The following is a 13,332-nucleotide window of genomic DNA, read 5'->3' on the forward strand; positions in this document are numbered from 1 at the left end:
CTCGCAAATTGTTAACGATGCCGAGCCTATTTAAAGTACACAAGTAGTACGAGGAACTTAGCGACGCACATAAAGAGGCGACATGGGGTCTGCGGCTGAAAAGATAAACCTGAAAGTTAGACATACGAGTTAAATCACTCAGTGAGGTGTTCTGTCAGAGAGAGTGGTGTTTAGTTTACAGCAACCTGTGATGGCCAATAATAATGTAAATGTCTTCCTTACTGTAAGCAGTTATGAAATACCTGTTTGTGAAAGGTTATTTGTATTCTTTATTGTTCATATAGAACCCACTGCTTTCTGCTCACTGGTGAGTTAGCCTATGAATGAGTGTTAAGCACATCAGGCTGGCAGCTGTATGGGCATTGCACTATGGTAGCTGTTATTTTCACATTGTTAATCATGAGCAATGCATCCTTACATTGTTGGATGTGGACTGTGAGGCAGGGGCGGATCTACGGGGGGGGCAGCTGCCCCCCCACTGTAGAGCCTTGCCCCCCCAGCTGCCCCCCTAACTTTTGTTTTCCTAAAACTGTACTAAAACAAACCTACACATTAGTTAAAAGTGAATCATTTTAAATATCATTTTAGTCCCGTTAAAAACGCAGCTACGGCCCTGCATTAAACTGCGGAGCGGCGTTCACACAGACCGCGGCTCACAGAGCTGCAGAGAGGGAGCGAGCTGTCCTAGCGCCGATGGGTCAGCTTCCCCTGGGAGCATTTCCCTTTCCACTAGTTTTGTTTTTACTAAGGACGAGAGCTTGAAACTAAATATTAATAAAATGCTGCCGTTTGAATCGATAGCGTTTAACAGATGGGCGCTGTTTGGGGCGTTACGTTACAAAATACTATGCAGACAGCGTTAGCTGGGAGATCGATCACTTTGCTAAACTATGCGGTAGCCTACTATTAAATCCACGTAAACTACACATCACAGCAATGAGGCCAGATCAATGAAACCAGGGTACATCCTTTACCGTAAAAACTGGATCCAAACACAGCTGCCTGTGTGCGTTTGATAAATACTTTCTGATGATATGCTACTTATTAGCTAGGCTACATGGCCCTAACGTGTAAAGTTATACAAGCATTTGTACCAGTGCTTTTCACAAGTAGACTCTTGCAGGCCAGAGTATAGGAGTGATTCAACAACAACAAAAAGACATATCTGAGAAGAGATCAGGACGAACAGAAAGAGGAAAAGGAAAAGAGAGTTCACTGAAGAGACCAGGAGGGTCAGAGCAGGAGGAAGAGGAGGAGATGAAGACATTAGTGAAGAAGAAGAAATATATGTGAGGAATAAAGATGAAGTATCAGAAAGAGGGCCAGAGGCAGGGATCAGGAGGCAGATGAAACTCCAGCTGGACCACATGGTATGTTCTTATTCTCCTTACATATTCCATTACAGCAGCACAATCTAGCAGCTCTTAGTATTGACAAATATTGATTGAAATGTGTTGCTGCACAGGTCACCTTTAGCTCTCTGAAGAGATGGGTCATGTCATTTGTGTACTTAATTATAACTAAGTACTTACAGTATGCAGAATTAGAGTATTCTCTGAATCGGGTGCCTTTTGGATCTTTATATCTTTGAAAAATGAAACCAAAATGTTTGGTCATAACATCTGGTAGTGGACTACTTACATTTTCCCACCTCAGGCACAAAATATAAATAATTACTAGGAATTTACTTGAAAAAATGTAACATGGTTGAAGTTTTTGACAAAAAGTAGGCATGAGACCTTGTTTAGCAAAGATATAGCACCACATGGAAGTCAAGGACATTACAAAATTGTAATATTTTGCAAAACTATTGTTTATTTTGTAATAAACAATTATTTACTATTATTAATTCATATAACAGAGTTGAAATGTTGAGCATGTCAATCTTAATCTGAAAATACAAAAACTGAAATATAGGTAAGAGAAGAAACTGACACTTTTGTGATGTAATTCCCTCAATGCAGATCACACACGGACTGATCCATTATTTTAATAGGAGGGTAAATGGTATGGCGTGACGGGGTTGAAACAAACTGAGGGACGTGTGTCAATATTAAAATTTCATAGATAATTCAAGTATTTTTTCAGAATTTATTTTTGATCAGTTAAAGTTGACAAGCATATGATTATATTAGCAGCAACATTTTGGAATAATTGGCCATTTTGATTTGTTTAATATTAAATTAATATGTAATAATGCTTAGTGAGCACATGCAAATATGTCTGTCTAATACTAAGACAACACATTTTTTGTAATGCAAAACAACCTGTTCCATTAATTAATTGCTTTAAAATACATTTTGTAGTTTCCTTTCATTTAAAATGGTTGAGGTAAGCTTGGGGGACTCAAAGGGCACCCGATTGTTTGTCTGAACACCTTGTTTCTCTTGTGCATTAAGAACACTTGTGTTAGGGCATGAATTAACAATAAATAGGTTACATACAGTGTAAAATACCACGTACTGTCCGCCCTCCCATGCCACCCTGGCATGACCTCTTGTCCCCCCTTTGCCACCCCATGTAAAATGTTCTAGAACCGCCACTGCTGTGAGGTGTTATAGAATTGTACTCTGGAGAGCTTTTAAAGGCAAAAAAATAAACGGCATGATGGGATGTGCAGTACCAAATATGTAAAGCACTTTTTTGTTAATGTATGATTTGCTGCATATAAGGAATAAAACAAAAATCCTCTGTCGTACCATATTGAAGTATCATTATTTTTGCATCGTGTTGAATCGCATCGTATCGCACCAAATCGCATAATGTTGAATCAAATCGTATCGAACTGTATCGCAACAGGGGTGAATCGTATCGTATCGCATCGCCTAGTGTTTCAAATGTATCGTTAATGTATCGTATCGTGGCAACGTATCGAGATGCGCATCGCATCGGCCTCAGTGATGGAGATGCACATCCCTGGAGCCACATCACTAGCAGGACTAACAATTGTAATTTGGTTTAACAATACAGGAAATAACACAATTGCATCATTTTCGTGCATTTGTATTTAAAAACAAAAGATCATCTGGAAGTAGTCAATGTTATTTTTAATATGCACATTAATATTAGTACAATGTTATTTTACATTATATACACGACTATTTATTATAAGGTATTTTGGAAATACACTGCCTGGTTTCAGAAGGCATAGACAGAAATATGCAATTTGAAAAATTAGGAAAAATCCAAAGAATTGTAAAAAAATAAGAATCTGTGATTATACCGAGGGTGTTCAAAGGCAGCTTCTGTATCTCACAGCTTGGCAGTTGATTTGTCAGGCAGAGGTCCCAGCCACTTCTCCCCTTTAACAGAGAACAACATGAGAATGGGTAAGAATCCTAAACAGTGTCAGCTTGAAGCAAAAGAGAAAGCCACATTTTCTAAAATTGTCTAAGGTTTGTCAGTCTTAATATAAAACTGTATATTTCCATAGAAAGTGCTGTTTATTTATCGGTGACTTATAGAGAGTGCAATGGTATATTAATGCCATGTCAAGTGTCACATCTTACATTTGTTTGCTATGAATGCAGAGTAGGACTCACCAATACAGTGGGCCAAGAGCTCAAATCTGTCAGATCCGAAGAACAGCTCTGGTTTTCCATTTAAGTGACACACCACAAGGGGGAAGCCAAATGCCTGGAAAGAGGAAATAGGAGAGAGCTTGGTCAGCATTGCATTATAATGTTTGATCTCTCTTGCAAAAATATACAAGGTTAACTGAAGGACAACTGACCCCATAATCGAGGGCCTCCTCTGTTGCACTTTTCAGCTTCTCTTTGACCTCCTGTGAGTTGCACAGCTCCAGGGCTTTCTTAATCTCGCTGTCAGACAGTCCTGCTTTCATTGCTGCCTGAAAAATAAATGTGAAAACAACTGTGACGGCACTGAGCGGTACATCCTAAATCTGGGGTAGGTAACTTTCTAGCTGTCATTGCTACTTGTATCCAAATACCTGAATGAGTTTACAGGCAGATACAATGTTTTTCTTTATTTTCAGAGCATTAGATTGATCGATTAAGAGAATTTAGACGCTTTTATGACAAAAATGCTTCTAAAATGAATAGTCTACCCTAGGTGTATCTTCTCAGATACAATGATATGTCGGTACCTCAGACAGTGATAAAGGCTCAGTGATGTCTCTGTCCTCATACCAGATCCTTCTCCACAGCTCCCTGGACACCCGCTCCACCCGCTCGTCTCCACTCTTTTCCATCTCCTGTACGGCTGTCACAAACCGCATTGCATTCAACGAGCCTATGAGAAGGAAAACAGATGAAGACCTGACTGTGCTGCATTATTAGCTTTGCTTAATTACGAAACAATACCACCACTGTCATGTGCAAATTAATCCAGCAGTGTTTAATCAATACACACCATGTACCTTTTTTGAACATGGCCTCAGGGACGTCAGCTGGAGGCTTCAGGGGAACATTAAAATACTCTGACAAGCGGTTCAGATCCTTGCCCATGTACAGGAATTTGTTTGGAACCAGACCAGGGGGCTTGTTACCTGTCATGAAAGAAAAATACTATATAAGTTACCATAGCTATGCAGATGACACACAAATTTACGTAACAATTTCACCAGGAGACTATGCTCCAATTCAAACACTGAGTAAGTGCATTGAACAAATCAATGACTGGATGTGTCAGAACTTTCTCCAATTAAACAAAGATAAAACTGAGGTAATGGTTTTTGGAGCCAAGGCAGAACGTATAAAAGTTAGCGCTGAGCTTCAGTCTGCAATGTTCAAAACAACAGAGAAAGCCAGAAATCTAGGTGTAGTCATGGACTCTGACCTGAGTTTCAACAGTCACATTAAAACTGTTACTAAATCAGCCTACTATCACCTAAAGAATATATCTAGGATTAAAAGACTAATGTCACAGCAGGATTTGGAAAAAACTTGTCCATGCTTTTATCTTCAGTAGACTCGACTACTGCAATGGTGTCTTCACAGGTCTCACTAAAAAATCTATTAGGAAGCTGCAGCTAATTCAGAACGCTGCTGCTCGAGTCCTCACTAACACTAAGAAAGTGGATCACATCACTCCAGTTCTGAAGTCTTTACACTGGCTTCCTGTGTGTCAAAGAATAGATTTCAAAATACTGCTGCTGGTTTATAAAGCACTGAATGGTTTAGGCCCAAAATACATTTCTGACCTCCTGCTAAATTATGAACCATCCAGATCTCTCAGGTCTTCAGGGACTGGTCAGCTTTCTGTCCCCAGAGTCAGAACTAAACATGGTAAAGCAGCGTTCAGTTATTATGCTCCAAATATCTGGAACAAACTCCCAGAAACCTGCAGGTCCGCTACAACTCTGACTACTTTTAAATCCAGGCTGAAGACTTTTCTTTTTGTCGCTGCTTTTAATTGAACTATTCATATCTTAGACTGCACTGTAACTTTTATCCATGTACTTTTTTTTTCTTTTAATGTTTAATTGACAGCACTGTAACTTTTATCCATGTATTTTTTCTTTTAATGTTTATTTTATTAGCTTTTCTTTTTAATGACTGATTTTAAATGCCATTTTCTTAATCTCTTTCATTTTTTGTAAAGCACTTTGAATTGCCTTGTGTTGAAAAGTGCTATATAAATAAACTTGCCTTGCCTATATGTAACATAACAGCACCAACAGTGTTTGCACATATACAAGTCAAACTCAAAGTCCAAAAGCATTTATATTATAGGGCTATAATAGGTAATGCATTAAAGATTGTTTCACATTAATGTTGCAGCTGATAAAGGTTGAGCTCATTTAAACTACTTTATATACAGCTGGGTAGCCTGTGAATCCCCACTCTGCTATCTTGTCTTATCTTAACCTTTAATAATACATGATATTTTATTAGTTGATGTTATTTTGTAAAATGTCTGATACTAAAGTTGACAATTCATTAATGGAGTAAAATTAGAAGAAAAATGGAAATACTCGTAAAGTACAAGCACCTTAAATACTTGTTATCAGGAGCAGCACTTGAGTACTTCGTTACTTTGCACCACTGTTTATTTACCTGATCCTTGCATGACGCCGCCCAGAAATGTAGGTCGCAGTCTGAGCTCTATGTTCCACACTTTTCTGTAGCGGCACATGACCTGTAAACACAAACATAAAAACGTGTCTTAATTCTTTCGTCGCTTCAATTGTCAAGCAAATCTGTTGTCGAAACTGTAATCAAAGACGACACAAACCTCAAAGGCAAGCCAGGAGTAGGGAGAAACCACATCGAAAAACAACTCAATCACTTTCCTGGATGACATCTTCAGGTCTGCAGAGGATTGAGGCTCTCACAGTTTTTCACTTTGATTAAATATAAAGTTAACTGTTAACAGAAACTTTTTCTAGCTACCACTGTGCGACGCGAGGTGTGTCAAAGTTCAATAACTTGATACAGAAATGCTCGGTTTTATAAAGCACTCTGTGGTGTTGTGTCAAGTCAAATCACCACATATTCCCTCAACGGAAATTATTGAAACGAATACCATTTGTTTTATTAAAGCATATGAATTATATAGCTATAAAAAAGCAAAAGTTAGGTAGAGCTAAAGGCTTACAATGTATGACCGCCATGATTAAGTATAAAAGTACACATTACTGCAAAAGTTCACATTACTGCCCTCTTCCGGAAGTAAATGTAAATGTAGGCTAAATGCTTTGGTTACATATGAACATGATAGATACTCTTCCATCTTATCTCTTTTTATATGCGGTTTTATTTTATATTTCAATTATTTTTGCTGTTATCCAAAGCGACTGACAATAAGTGCAATCAAACATGAAGATACAGACTACAAAGACATGTGTAGACTACAGTATCATGTTGTGTATTTAAACACAAAGGTGGGAAGTAACTAAGTACATTTACTCAAGTATTGTACTTAAATACAATTTTTAGATACTTGTACTTTACTTGAGTATTTCTATTTAATGCTACTTCATACTTCTACCCCACTTCAATTCAAAGGTAAATAGTCGCTTTTACTTCACTACGTTTATTTAAACCCTTTAGTTACTTTATAGATTTGGATTAATGATGTGAAATATAATCAACTCTTAAATAAGTAAATTCACAAGCTATCGTACAGTATACAAAGTAATTAAAACTAGCTGCACCTTTAGCTTTGATAACACTTTAATTAATCAGTAATTATAATACAATAATAAATACAAATGCAATAGGATTTATATTTCAAGAGAAAATTAAGTCACATGGAAGTTGTCAATGTTATTTTTAATATGCACATCATTTATAGTACTTTGATATGTTACATTGTACATATGTACACTAATATGTGTTATCAGAATCTATTGGGAAAACACTGCCTATTGTCAGAAGGCACAGAAATATGAAATTTGAAAAATAAAATACATAATTGAAATACGAATATGGAAGCACTGCCAAGGTGTTCAAAGGCTTCTGTGTATCTCAAAGCTTGGCAGCTGGTTTGTCCGGCAGAGGTCCCAGCCACTTCTCCCCTGCAACAGAGAACAGCATGAGAATGGAGAAGAATCCTAAACAGCTTCAGTTTTAACCAAACGACAAAAGCCACCTACATCACAGTGTGTAAAGTTGTCAAATGTTTGTCAAAATCCCTTAAAATAAGTATATGCCAATGTCATTTTAATCTTTAGTTTGTTGCTTCTACATTACATGTGCTTGTGATTGCTGCACAGTACAATTTACCAATACAATGGGCCATGACCTCAAATCGGTCAGACCCAAAGAACATCTCTGGTTTTCCATTCAAGTGACACACCACAAGGGGGAAGCCAAATGCCTGGAAAGAAGAAATAGGAGAGAGTTTGGTCATTCAGTTAATAAGGTTGAATCTACATGAATGTTAAAGAAAAACTGAAGGAAAGCTGACCCCATAATCCAGGGCATTCTGTGTTGAGCTTTTCAGCTTGTTTTTGATCTCCTTCGAGTTGGACAGCTCCAGTAATTCCTTAATCTCGCTGTCAGACAGTCCTGCTTTTATTCCTGCCTGCATAAACAAAACAACAACAAAAAACCACTGTGACTGCATCTATTTACTTCTGAAGTATGCATAGCATACCCTAGCTTTAATCTTCTCAGACAACACCAGACTAGATAAGATGGTACCTCAGACAGTGATGCAGGCTCGGTGATGTCTTTGTCCTCATACCAGATCCTTCTCCACAGCTCCCTGGACACCCGCTCCACCTGCTCGTCTCCACCCTTCCCCTTCTCTTGTACGGCTGTCACAAACCGCATTGCATTCAAAGAGCCTAGGAGAAGAAAACAGAAGAAGACATGGACGCTGTTGCATTACTAGCTTTGCCCAGTCAGAAGTAGTACCGCTCTTGTGCAAACACTGAATCCAGCCATGGTTTGAATGAATACACATCATGTACCTTTTTGGAACATGGCCTCAAAGGGGTCAGAGGGAGATCGCATGGGAACATTAAAATACTCTGACAAGCGGTTCAGATCCTTGGTCATGTACAGGAATTTGTTTGGAACCAGACCAGGGGGCTTGTTACCTGTCAAGAAAGATACATATTTTATGAAAAAAACGAGCTCAATCACTTGTAGCCTGCCAGCTTATCCTAACTTTTTACAATACAATATTACGTTTTATTTGTTGATTAGATGTTGCTTAATGAATCTGAGTCTTTAAAGCATCTCGAGTTAACGCAGATAAAACATACTTTATTAATCCACCAGGGGGAAACCAAATGTTCACAATGATGTTCTTTTAAAGAGTACACTAGTACAGACATGCAAACACAAAATGCAGTAAAGTAATAGTTTTAAGTTGCAGAAAATGGAAATGCTAAAGTGAGGTACACATATCTCAACATTGCTATAGTAATTGAGTAAATGTACTTCGTTACTTTGCACCACTGTTTATTTACCTGATCCTTGCATGACGCCTCCCAAAAATGTAGGTCGCAGTTTGAGCTCTATGTTCCACACGGTTCTGTAGCGGCACATGACCTGTAATCACAAACATGAACACGTTTCTTTATTCATGTCTTTGGTCTCGTTGTTAACCAAGGCTGTGTGATCGAAACTTAAAAACAAACCTCAAAGCCAAGCCAGGAGTAGGGAGAAACCACATCGTAAAACAACTCGATCACTTTCTTTGATGTCATCTTCAGGTCTGCAGAGGTTAGAGTCTTTCACTGTTGTCTTTGCTTAAATATAATATCAAGTTAAACATTAATATAGAGTGTCAGTGTGCTATGCTCAGTGTGTCAAAGTTCAATAACTCCACACAGGGCTGCCTGTTCAGTGTTATAAATGCAGTCTATGGTGGTCAAAACAGTGACGGAAATTACCTTAGCTTGAAACGTTGTTAGCATGTGTTTTTTTTAATCCGTATGAATTGTATCTAGCTGCAAATTAAACTAGACTGCTCTGACTGGTGTGGCCTGTACCATAGACTCAGCACCACGGTCTGCACCGAGGATTATGTTATTTCTTCTTCGTTTGATTTTTACGACGGGTTGCATCCTGAATGCTGCACTCCTGCCACCCTCTGGAGTTAGCATAGTGCTACAGCAGAAATGCTGATTGATTGAAAAGTTTATTAACAGCTTGTATATTGGGTACAGTACAGTACAGCTCAAAACATACAATTGTTAAGGGGATGCAGACCAGAGAAAGACTTTCGTCTTGTTTACATCAGGGTCCCCCATTTCCAATTCATCATGTCATTTCAGACGTATAAGACATATTTGACATACAGATGGCTTATTTACAATTTACATACAGGTGGTTTTTTACATAGGGGGGGGGAAGCTGTCCATTGAACGACAGGTTGAGATTTGTACCATTACTGGGGCCAGTTTTGCAATGCTCTCCCCCGAAGGTGCTCTTTAAGAGAGGTTTTGAAGGTAAGTATAGTTTTACTTTCCTTTACAGTTGTGGGAAGAGCGTTCCACCTTGATGTGGCATAATTGCGAAATGTGTATTCCCCCTTTTTTGTGCCAAATCTGGGTTTCACATGATTTGTGGAGCTCCCTCTGGTGTTATGATCATGGTATTCCTTGACCTTTGGGAAGAATTTTGACATGTACATGGTACCATAGAGGTGTAGTGGATCTTGTAGACCAGGCCCATTGCAAGTAGCTGTACTCTGTCGTCTACTCTAAGCCATCCTAGGTTGTCAAAGTGGGCAGAGGTGAGGTGGGTTCTAGATGAAAGGTCAAGCAGTAGTCTGACCAGTTTATTTTTGCGATGTTTGAAGTTTTATTTTTAGCGCCTTGGAGGTGCTATGGTACCATGACGTGCAAGCATAGTCATAGTACCCTTGAATGAGTGCTCCTGCCAGAGTTTTCAGGGTGTTTTTGTTTACCAGAGAGGAGATCCGGTATAGGAATCTAGTTCTTTGATTTACTTTTTTTATTACATTGGATGCCATTTTGTCACAGGAGAGGTTTGCCTCAAGAATAGATCCTAGGTATGTAATTTCCTTCTTACTTGTGACAATAATGTCGCCCACTGCAACTGAGAAGTCGTCGGATTTGCTGAGATTATGTTTCGAACCGAAGAGAATGGACTCTGTTTTACCCAGGTGTAATGATAATTTATTATCGGCGAGCCAGGTACAGATTCTGCCGAGCTCGGAGCTGAGGGTTTTTTCAACCTGCAATCTGCTCCTGTCAGAGACCAGCAGGGCTGAGTCGTCCGCGAACAGGAACAAGTTGCAGTCACATGCTGATGACATGTCATTTACATAAATTAGGAACAGTAACGGACCCTAATATGCTTCCTTGTGGAACACCACAGCTCACTGGGAGGGGGGGGGGACAGAGTACCGTTTACCTCCACCATCTGTTCTCTCCCCTCCAGGTAGGATTGCATCCAGCTCACCGATAGTTTATCAAAACCAATTGCTTTTAGCTTGTCAATCAGAATGGGGTGATTGACAGTGTCGAAAGCCTTTTGTAGGTCCAGCATCACCATGCCGCAGTACTTGCCCTCGTCCACCTCTTGTTTGATGTGGTCGCTCAAATAAAGAAGGCATGTGTCAGTGGAGTGGGATGTTCTAAAGCCAGATTGAAATTCATAGATTAGTTTCTTTTCCGCGAGGTACTTTTCGACCTGTTCATATACTATTTTTTCCATGACTTTCGAGATGGAGGTAAGTATAGAGACAGGGCGGTAGTTGCCTGGGTCCAATTTGCTGCCCTTTTTGTGCAGGGGGTTACTCTTGCAATTTTGAAGTCTTTGGGTACTTTTCCCTGTTTTATGGAGAGGTTAATTATGTGAGCTATGACTGGTGAGATGGCGGTTGCTGTGTCTCTGAGGAATTTGGAGGGGATATTGTCGTGGCCAGTGGCCTTGTTAGGTTGGAGGGCGCTCAGTTTAATGAGTACCTCTGCTGTTGTTACCCTTGCTAGACTGAAATCATCTTTGTGTACCCCTAGGTTTTTGTAGTAGGTCATGATGTGATCTACTCCAAAAAGCCCTGAGTGGGAGGGTAATTTATTTACAAGAGTTGTGGCTATGTTTGTGAAAAAAATGTTCAAGTACTTGGCCACATCCAGTTTGTCTGTGATGAGCCTGTTATCTGTCTTTATGTTTAAGTTAGAAAATCTCGTTTTGAGTTTTTTACTGCAGCCAAGCTGGTTATTGAGTAATTTCCAAAGTTCACGGGGTTTATTTTTGTTTTCCTCAGTTTTTATATTGATGACATTCTTTTTGGCAGTTTTGATCATGGAGCTTACGTCATTTCTTAGTCTGTTTCTTTCAATTTTGAGTTCAGTCACGTGGGCCTGGAGTTCACTGCTCGTGCTTTTGGAAAGCATTGACTGACTTTTATGAAACTCAGAGCATTTTTTGTCTCTGGTTTTCATGGCGGTCAGTATGCCGGAGTGCATCCACGGCTCAGCGCGATTTTTTACCCTGGTTGTTCTTAGGGGGGCCAAATCATTGAGTATTACAGAGAATTTGTTTTTGAAACCAAGCCATGTTTCTTCAACTTGTGTACCACTGAGCTCATTTAACCAGTCCAGGCTCTCCAGTTCTAGGTTAAAGGCCTCGCTAGAGTAGTTTTTGAGGTCTCTAGATATGACTGTTTTGTGACAGCCGGCCCTTTGTTTTAGCTTTTTGCGGGTACAGAATATCATATAATGATCACTTAACCCGCATGCTATAACCCCTTTACTGGAGATCCTGGACTTGTCAGAGGTCAGAATGAGATCAATGGTAGTTTGTGTTGTTTCACATACCCGGGTGGGTTGGGTGATTAGCTGGCTGAAGCCGTGCAGATCACAAATCCTACTGAAGGACTTGAAGACGGACGTGTCTTTACGTTGCATATCCGTGTTCCAGTCTCCAATAATAATTGTCTCTACATCCCCCACATCAGCCAAACACCCATCTAATGTATCATAAAAGTCACTCTGTTCCGGTGGTCTATAGATTGTCCCACACCACTCCGCTCCTCCGCTCCCTTCACTGGCTTCCGGTAACTGCTAGAATCCACTTCAAGACACTGGTACTTGCTTACCATGCTTCGAATGGATCTGGCCCTTCCTACATCCAGGACATTACATGGTTAAACCGTACACCCCAGCGCGTGCACTACGCTCTGCATCAGCCAAACGACTCGTTGCGCCCTCGCTGCGAGGGGGACCCAAGTTCCCATCGGCGAAAACACGTGGGTTTGCTGTCCTGGCTCCAAGATGGTGGAATGAGCTCCCCATTGACATCAGGACAGCAGATAGCTTGCACATCTTCCGGCGCAAACTGAAAACTCATCTCTTTCGACTCCACTTCGAGCGTTAGAACTATTAACGAAGCACTTTTATACTAATAAAGGACTGGCTTACCTAAAGCCAGTTGAGTAGCACTTGAAATGTTTGGCTCTATGAAACCTGATGTACTTATATGATTCTGTTTTCTTCAAGGTTGTGTCTTCCTGGTCGAATGTACTTATTGTAAGTCGCTTTGGATAAAAGCGTCAGCCAAATGCAATGTAATGTAATGTAATGTCCCGACTATTACAGATTTAGCATTGTCAAAAAGAATTTCAACCCACACAGATTCAATATTTCATGATGCAGGTCAGTTCGGTTTTTGAAATTGGTGTCTTTATGTATGTACATGCAGACACCACCTCCATTCACGTTCCTGTCCCTTCTCACTACAAGATAATCTTCAATTTCAATCTCTGAATCTGTAATGGAATTGTCCAATTTGGTCTCAGAAAAGCATAATATGCTTGCCTTACCGTTCATGAATAGCTGCCTGAGTTCAGCCAGTTTGTGTCTCAGGCTGCTCAACTTGCTTATGGGTTAAAAAAGGATTTATTAAACCAACAATTATTCTATTTTTTTGAAAATATTGA

At 39.7% G+C, this 13,332-nt stretch overlaps 2 protein-coding genes across 3 annotated transcripts; both read right to left on the reverse strand.

The window, feature by feature from the left end:
• Positions 1-3,026: 3,026 nt before the first annotated feature.
• LOC117543230 (glutathione S-transferase kappa 1-like) lies at positions 3,027-6,578 on the reverse strand. Its single transcript, XM_034211362.1, has 7 exons — positions 6,199-6,578; positions 6,021-6,102; positions 4,382-4,510; positions 4,109-4,254; positions 3,734-3,850; positions 3,543-3,636; positions 3,027-3,302 (listed from the first exon to the last, which is right to left on the reverse strand). Exons 1-7 carry the CDS (start codon positions 6,265-6,267, stop codon positions 3,253-3,255), a joined length of 687 nt encoding a protein of 228 aa, XP_034067253.1. The 5' UTR covers positions 6,268-6,578; the 3' UTR covers positions 3,027-3,252.
• A 641-nt stretch (positions 6,579-7,219) lies between these two features.
• On the reverse strand, positions 7,220-9,468 carry LOC117543226 (glutathione S-transferase kappa 1-like). 2 transcript variants are annotated; one of them, XM_034211359.1, is made up of 8 exons: positions 9,314-9,468; positions 9,059-9,169; positions 8,888-8,969; positions 8,384-8,512; positions 8,112-8,257; positions 7,876-7,992; positions 7,692-7,785; positions 7,220-7,483 (listed from the first exon to the last, which is right to left on the reverse strand). In XM_034211359.1, the coding sequence occupies exons 2-8, from the start codon at positions 9,125-9,127 to the stop codon at positions 7,434-7,436; spliced, it is 687 nt and encodes a 228-aa protein (XP_034067250.1). In that variant the 5' UTR covers positions 9,128-9,169; positions 9,314-9,468; the 3' UTR covers positions 7,220-7,433. The 2 variants fall into 2 exon arrangements, with proteins under 2 accessions (XP_034067250.1, XP_034067251.1); XM_034211360.1 differs by having other exon boundaries at positions 9,059-9,135; positions 9,314-9,433.
• Positions 9,469-13,332: the final 3,864 nt, after the last annotated feature.

This window comes from Gymnodraco acuticeps, unplaced genomic scaffold (genome assembly GCF_902827175.1).
Source record: "Gymnodraco acuticeps unplaced genomic scaffold, fGymAcu1.1, whole genome shotgun sequence".
Taxonomy (NCBI): domain Eukaryota; kingdom Metazoa; phylum Chordata; class Actinopteri; order Perciformes; family Bathydraconidae; genus Gymnodraco; species Gymnodraco acuticeps.

Excerpts from the sequence above, each read along its gene's own strand:
- LOC117543230 (XM_034211362.1), bottom strand. The coding sequence starts at position 6,267 with ATGTCATCCAGGAAAGTGATTGAGTTGTTTTTCGATGTGGTTTCTCCC. Across the intron at positions 4,511-6,020 it reads CGGCGTCATGCAAGGATCAG|GTAACAAGCCCCCTGGTCTG; the intron begins GTAAATAAACAG and ends CTTTCATGACAG. Across the intron at positions 3,851-4,108 it reads AGCCTTTATCACTGTCTGAG|GCAGCAATGAAAGCAGGACT; the intron begins GTACCGACATAT and ends TTTATTTTTCAG.
- LOC117543226 (XM_034211359.1), bottom strand. The coding sequence starts at position 9,127 with ATGACATCAAAGAAAGTGATCGAGTTGTTTTACGATGTGGTTTCTCCC. Across the intron at positions 8,970-9,058 it reads ACTCCTGGCTTGGCTTTGAG|GTCATGTGCCGCTACAGAAC; the intron begins GTTTGTTTTTAA and ends TTGTGATTACAG. Across the intron at positions 7,484-7,691 it reads GGTCATGGCCCATTGTATTG|GGGAGAAGTGGCTGGGACCT; the intron begins GTAAATTGTACT and ends TCTCTGTTGCAG.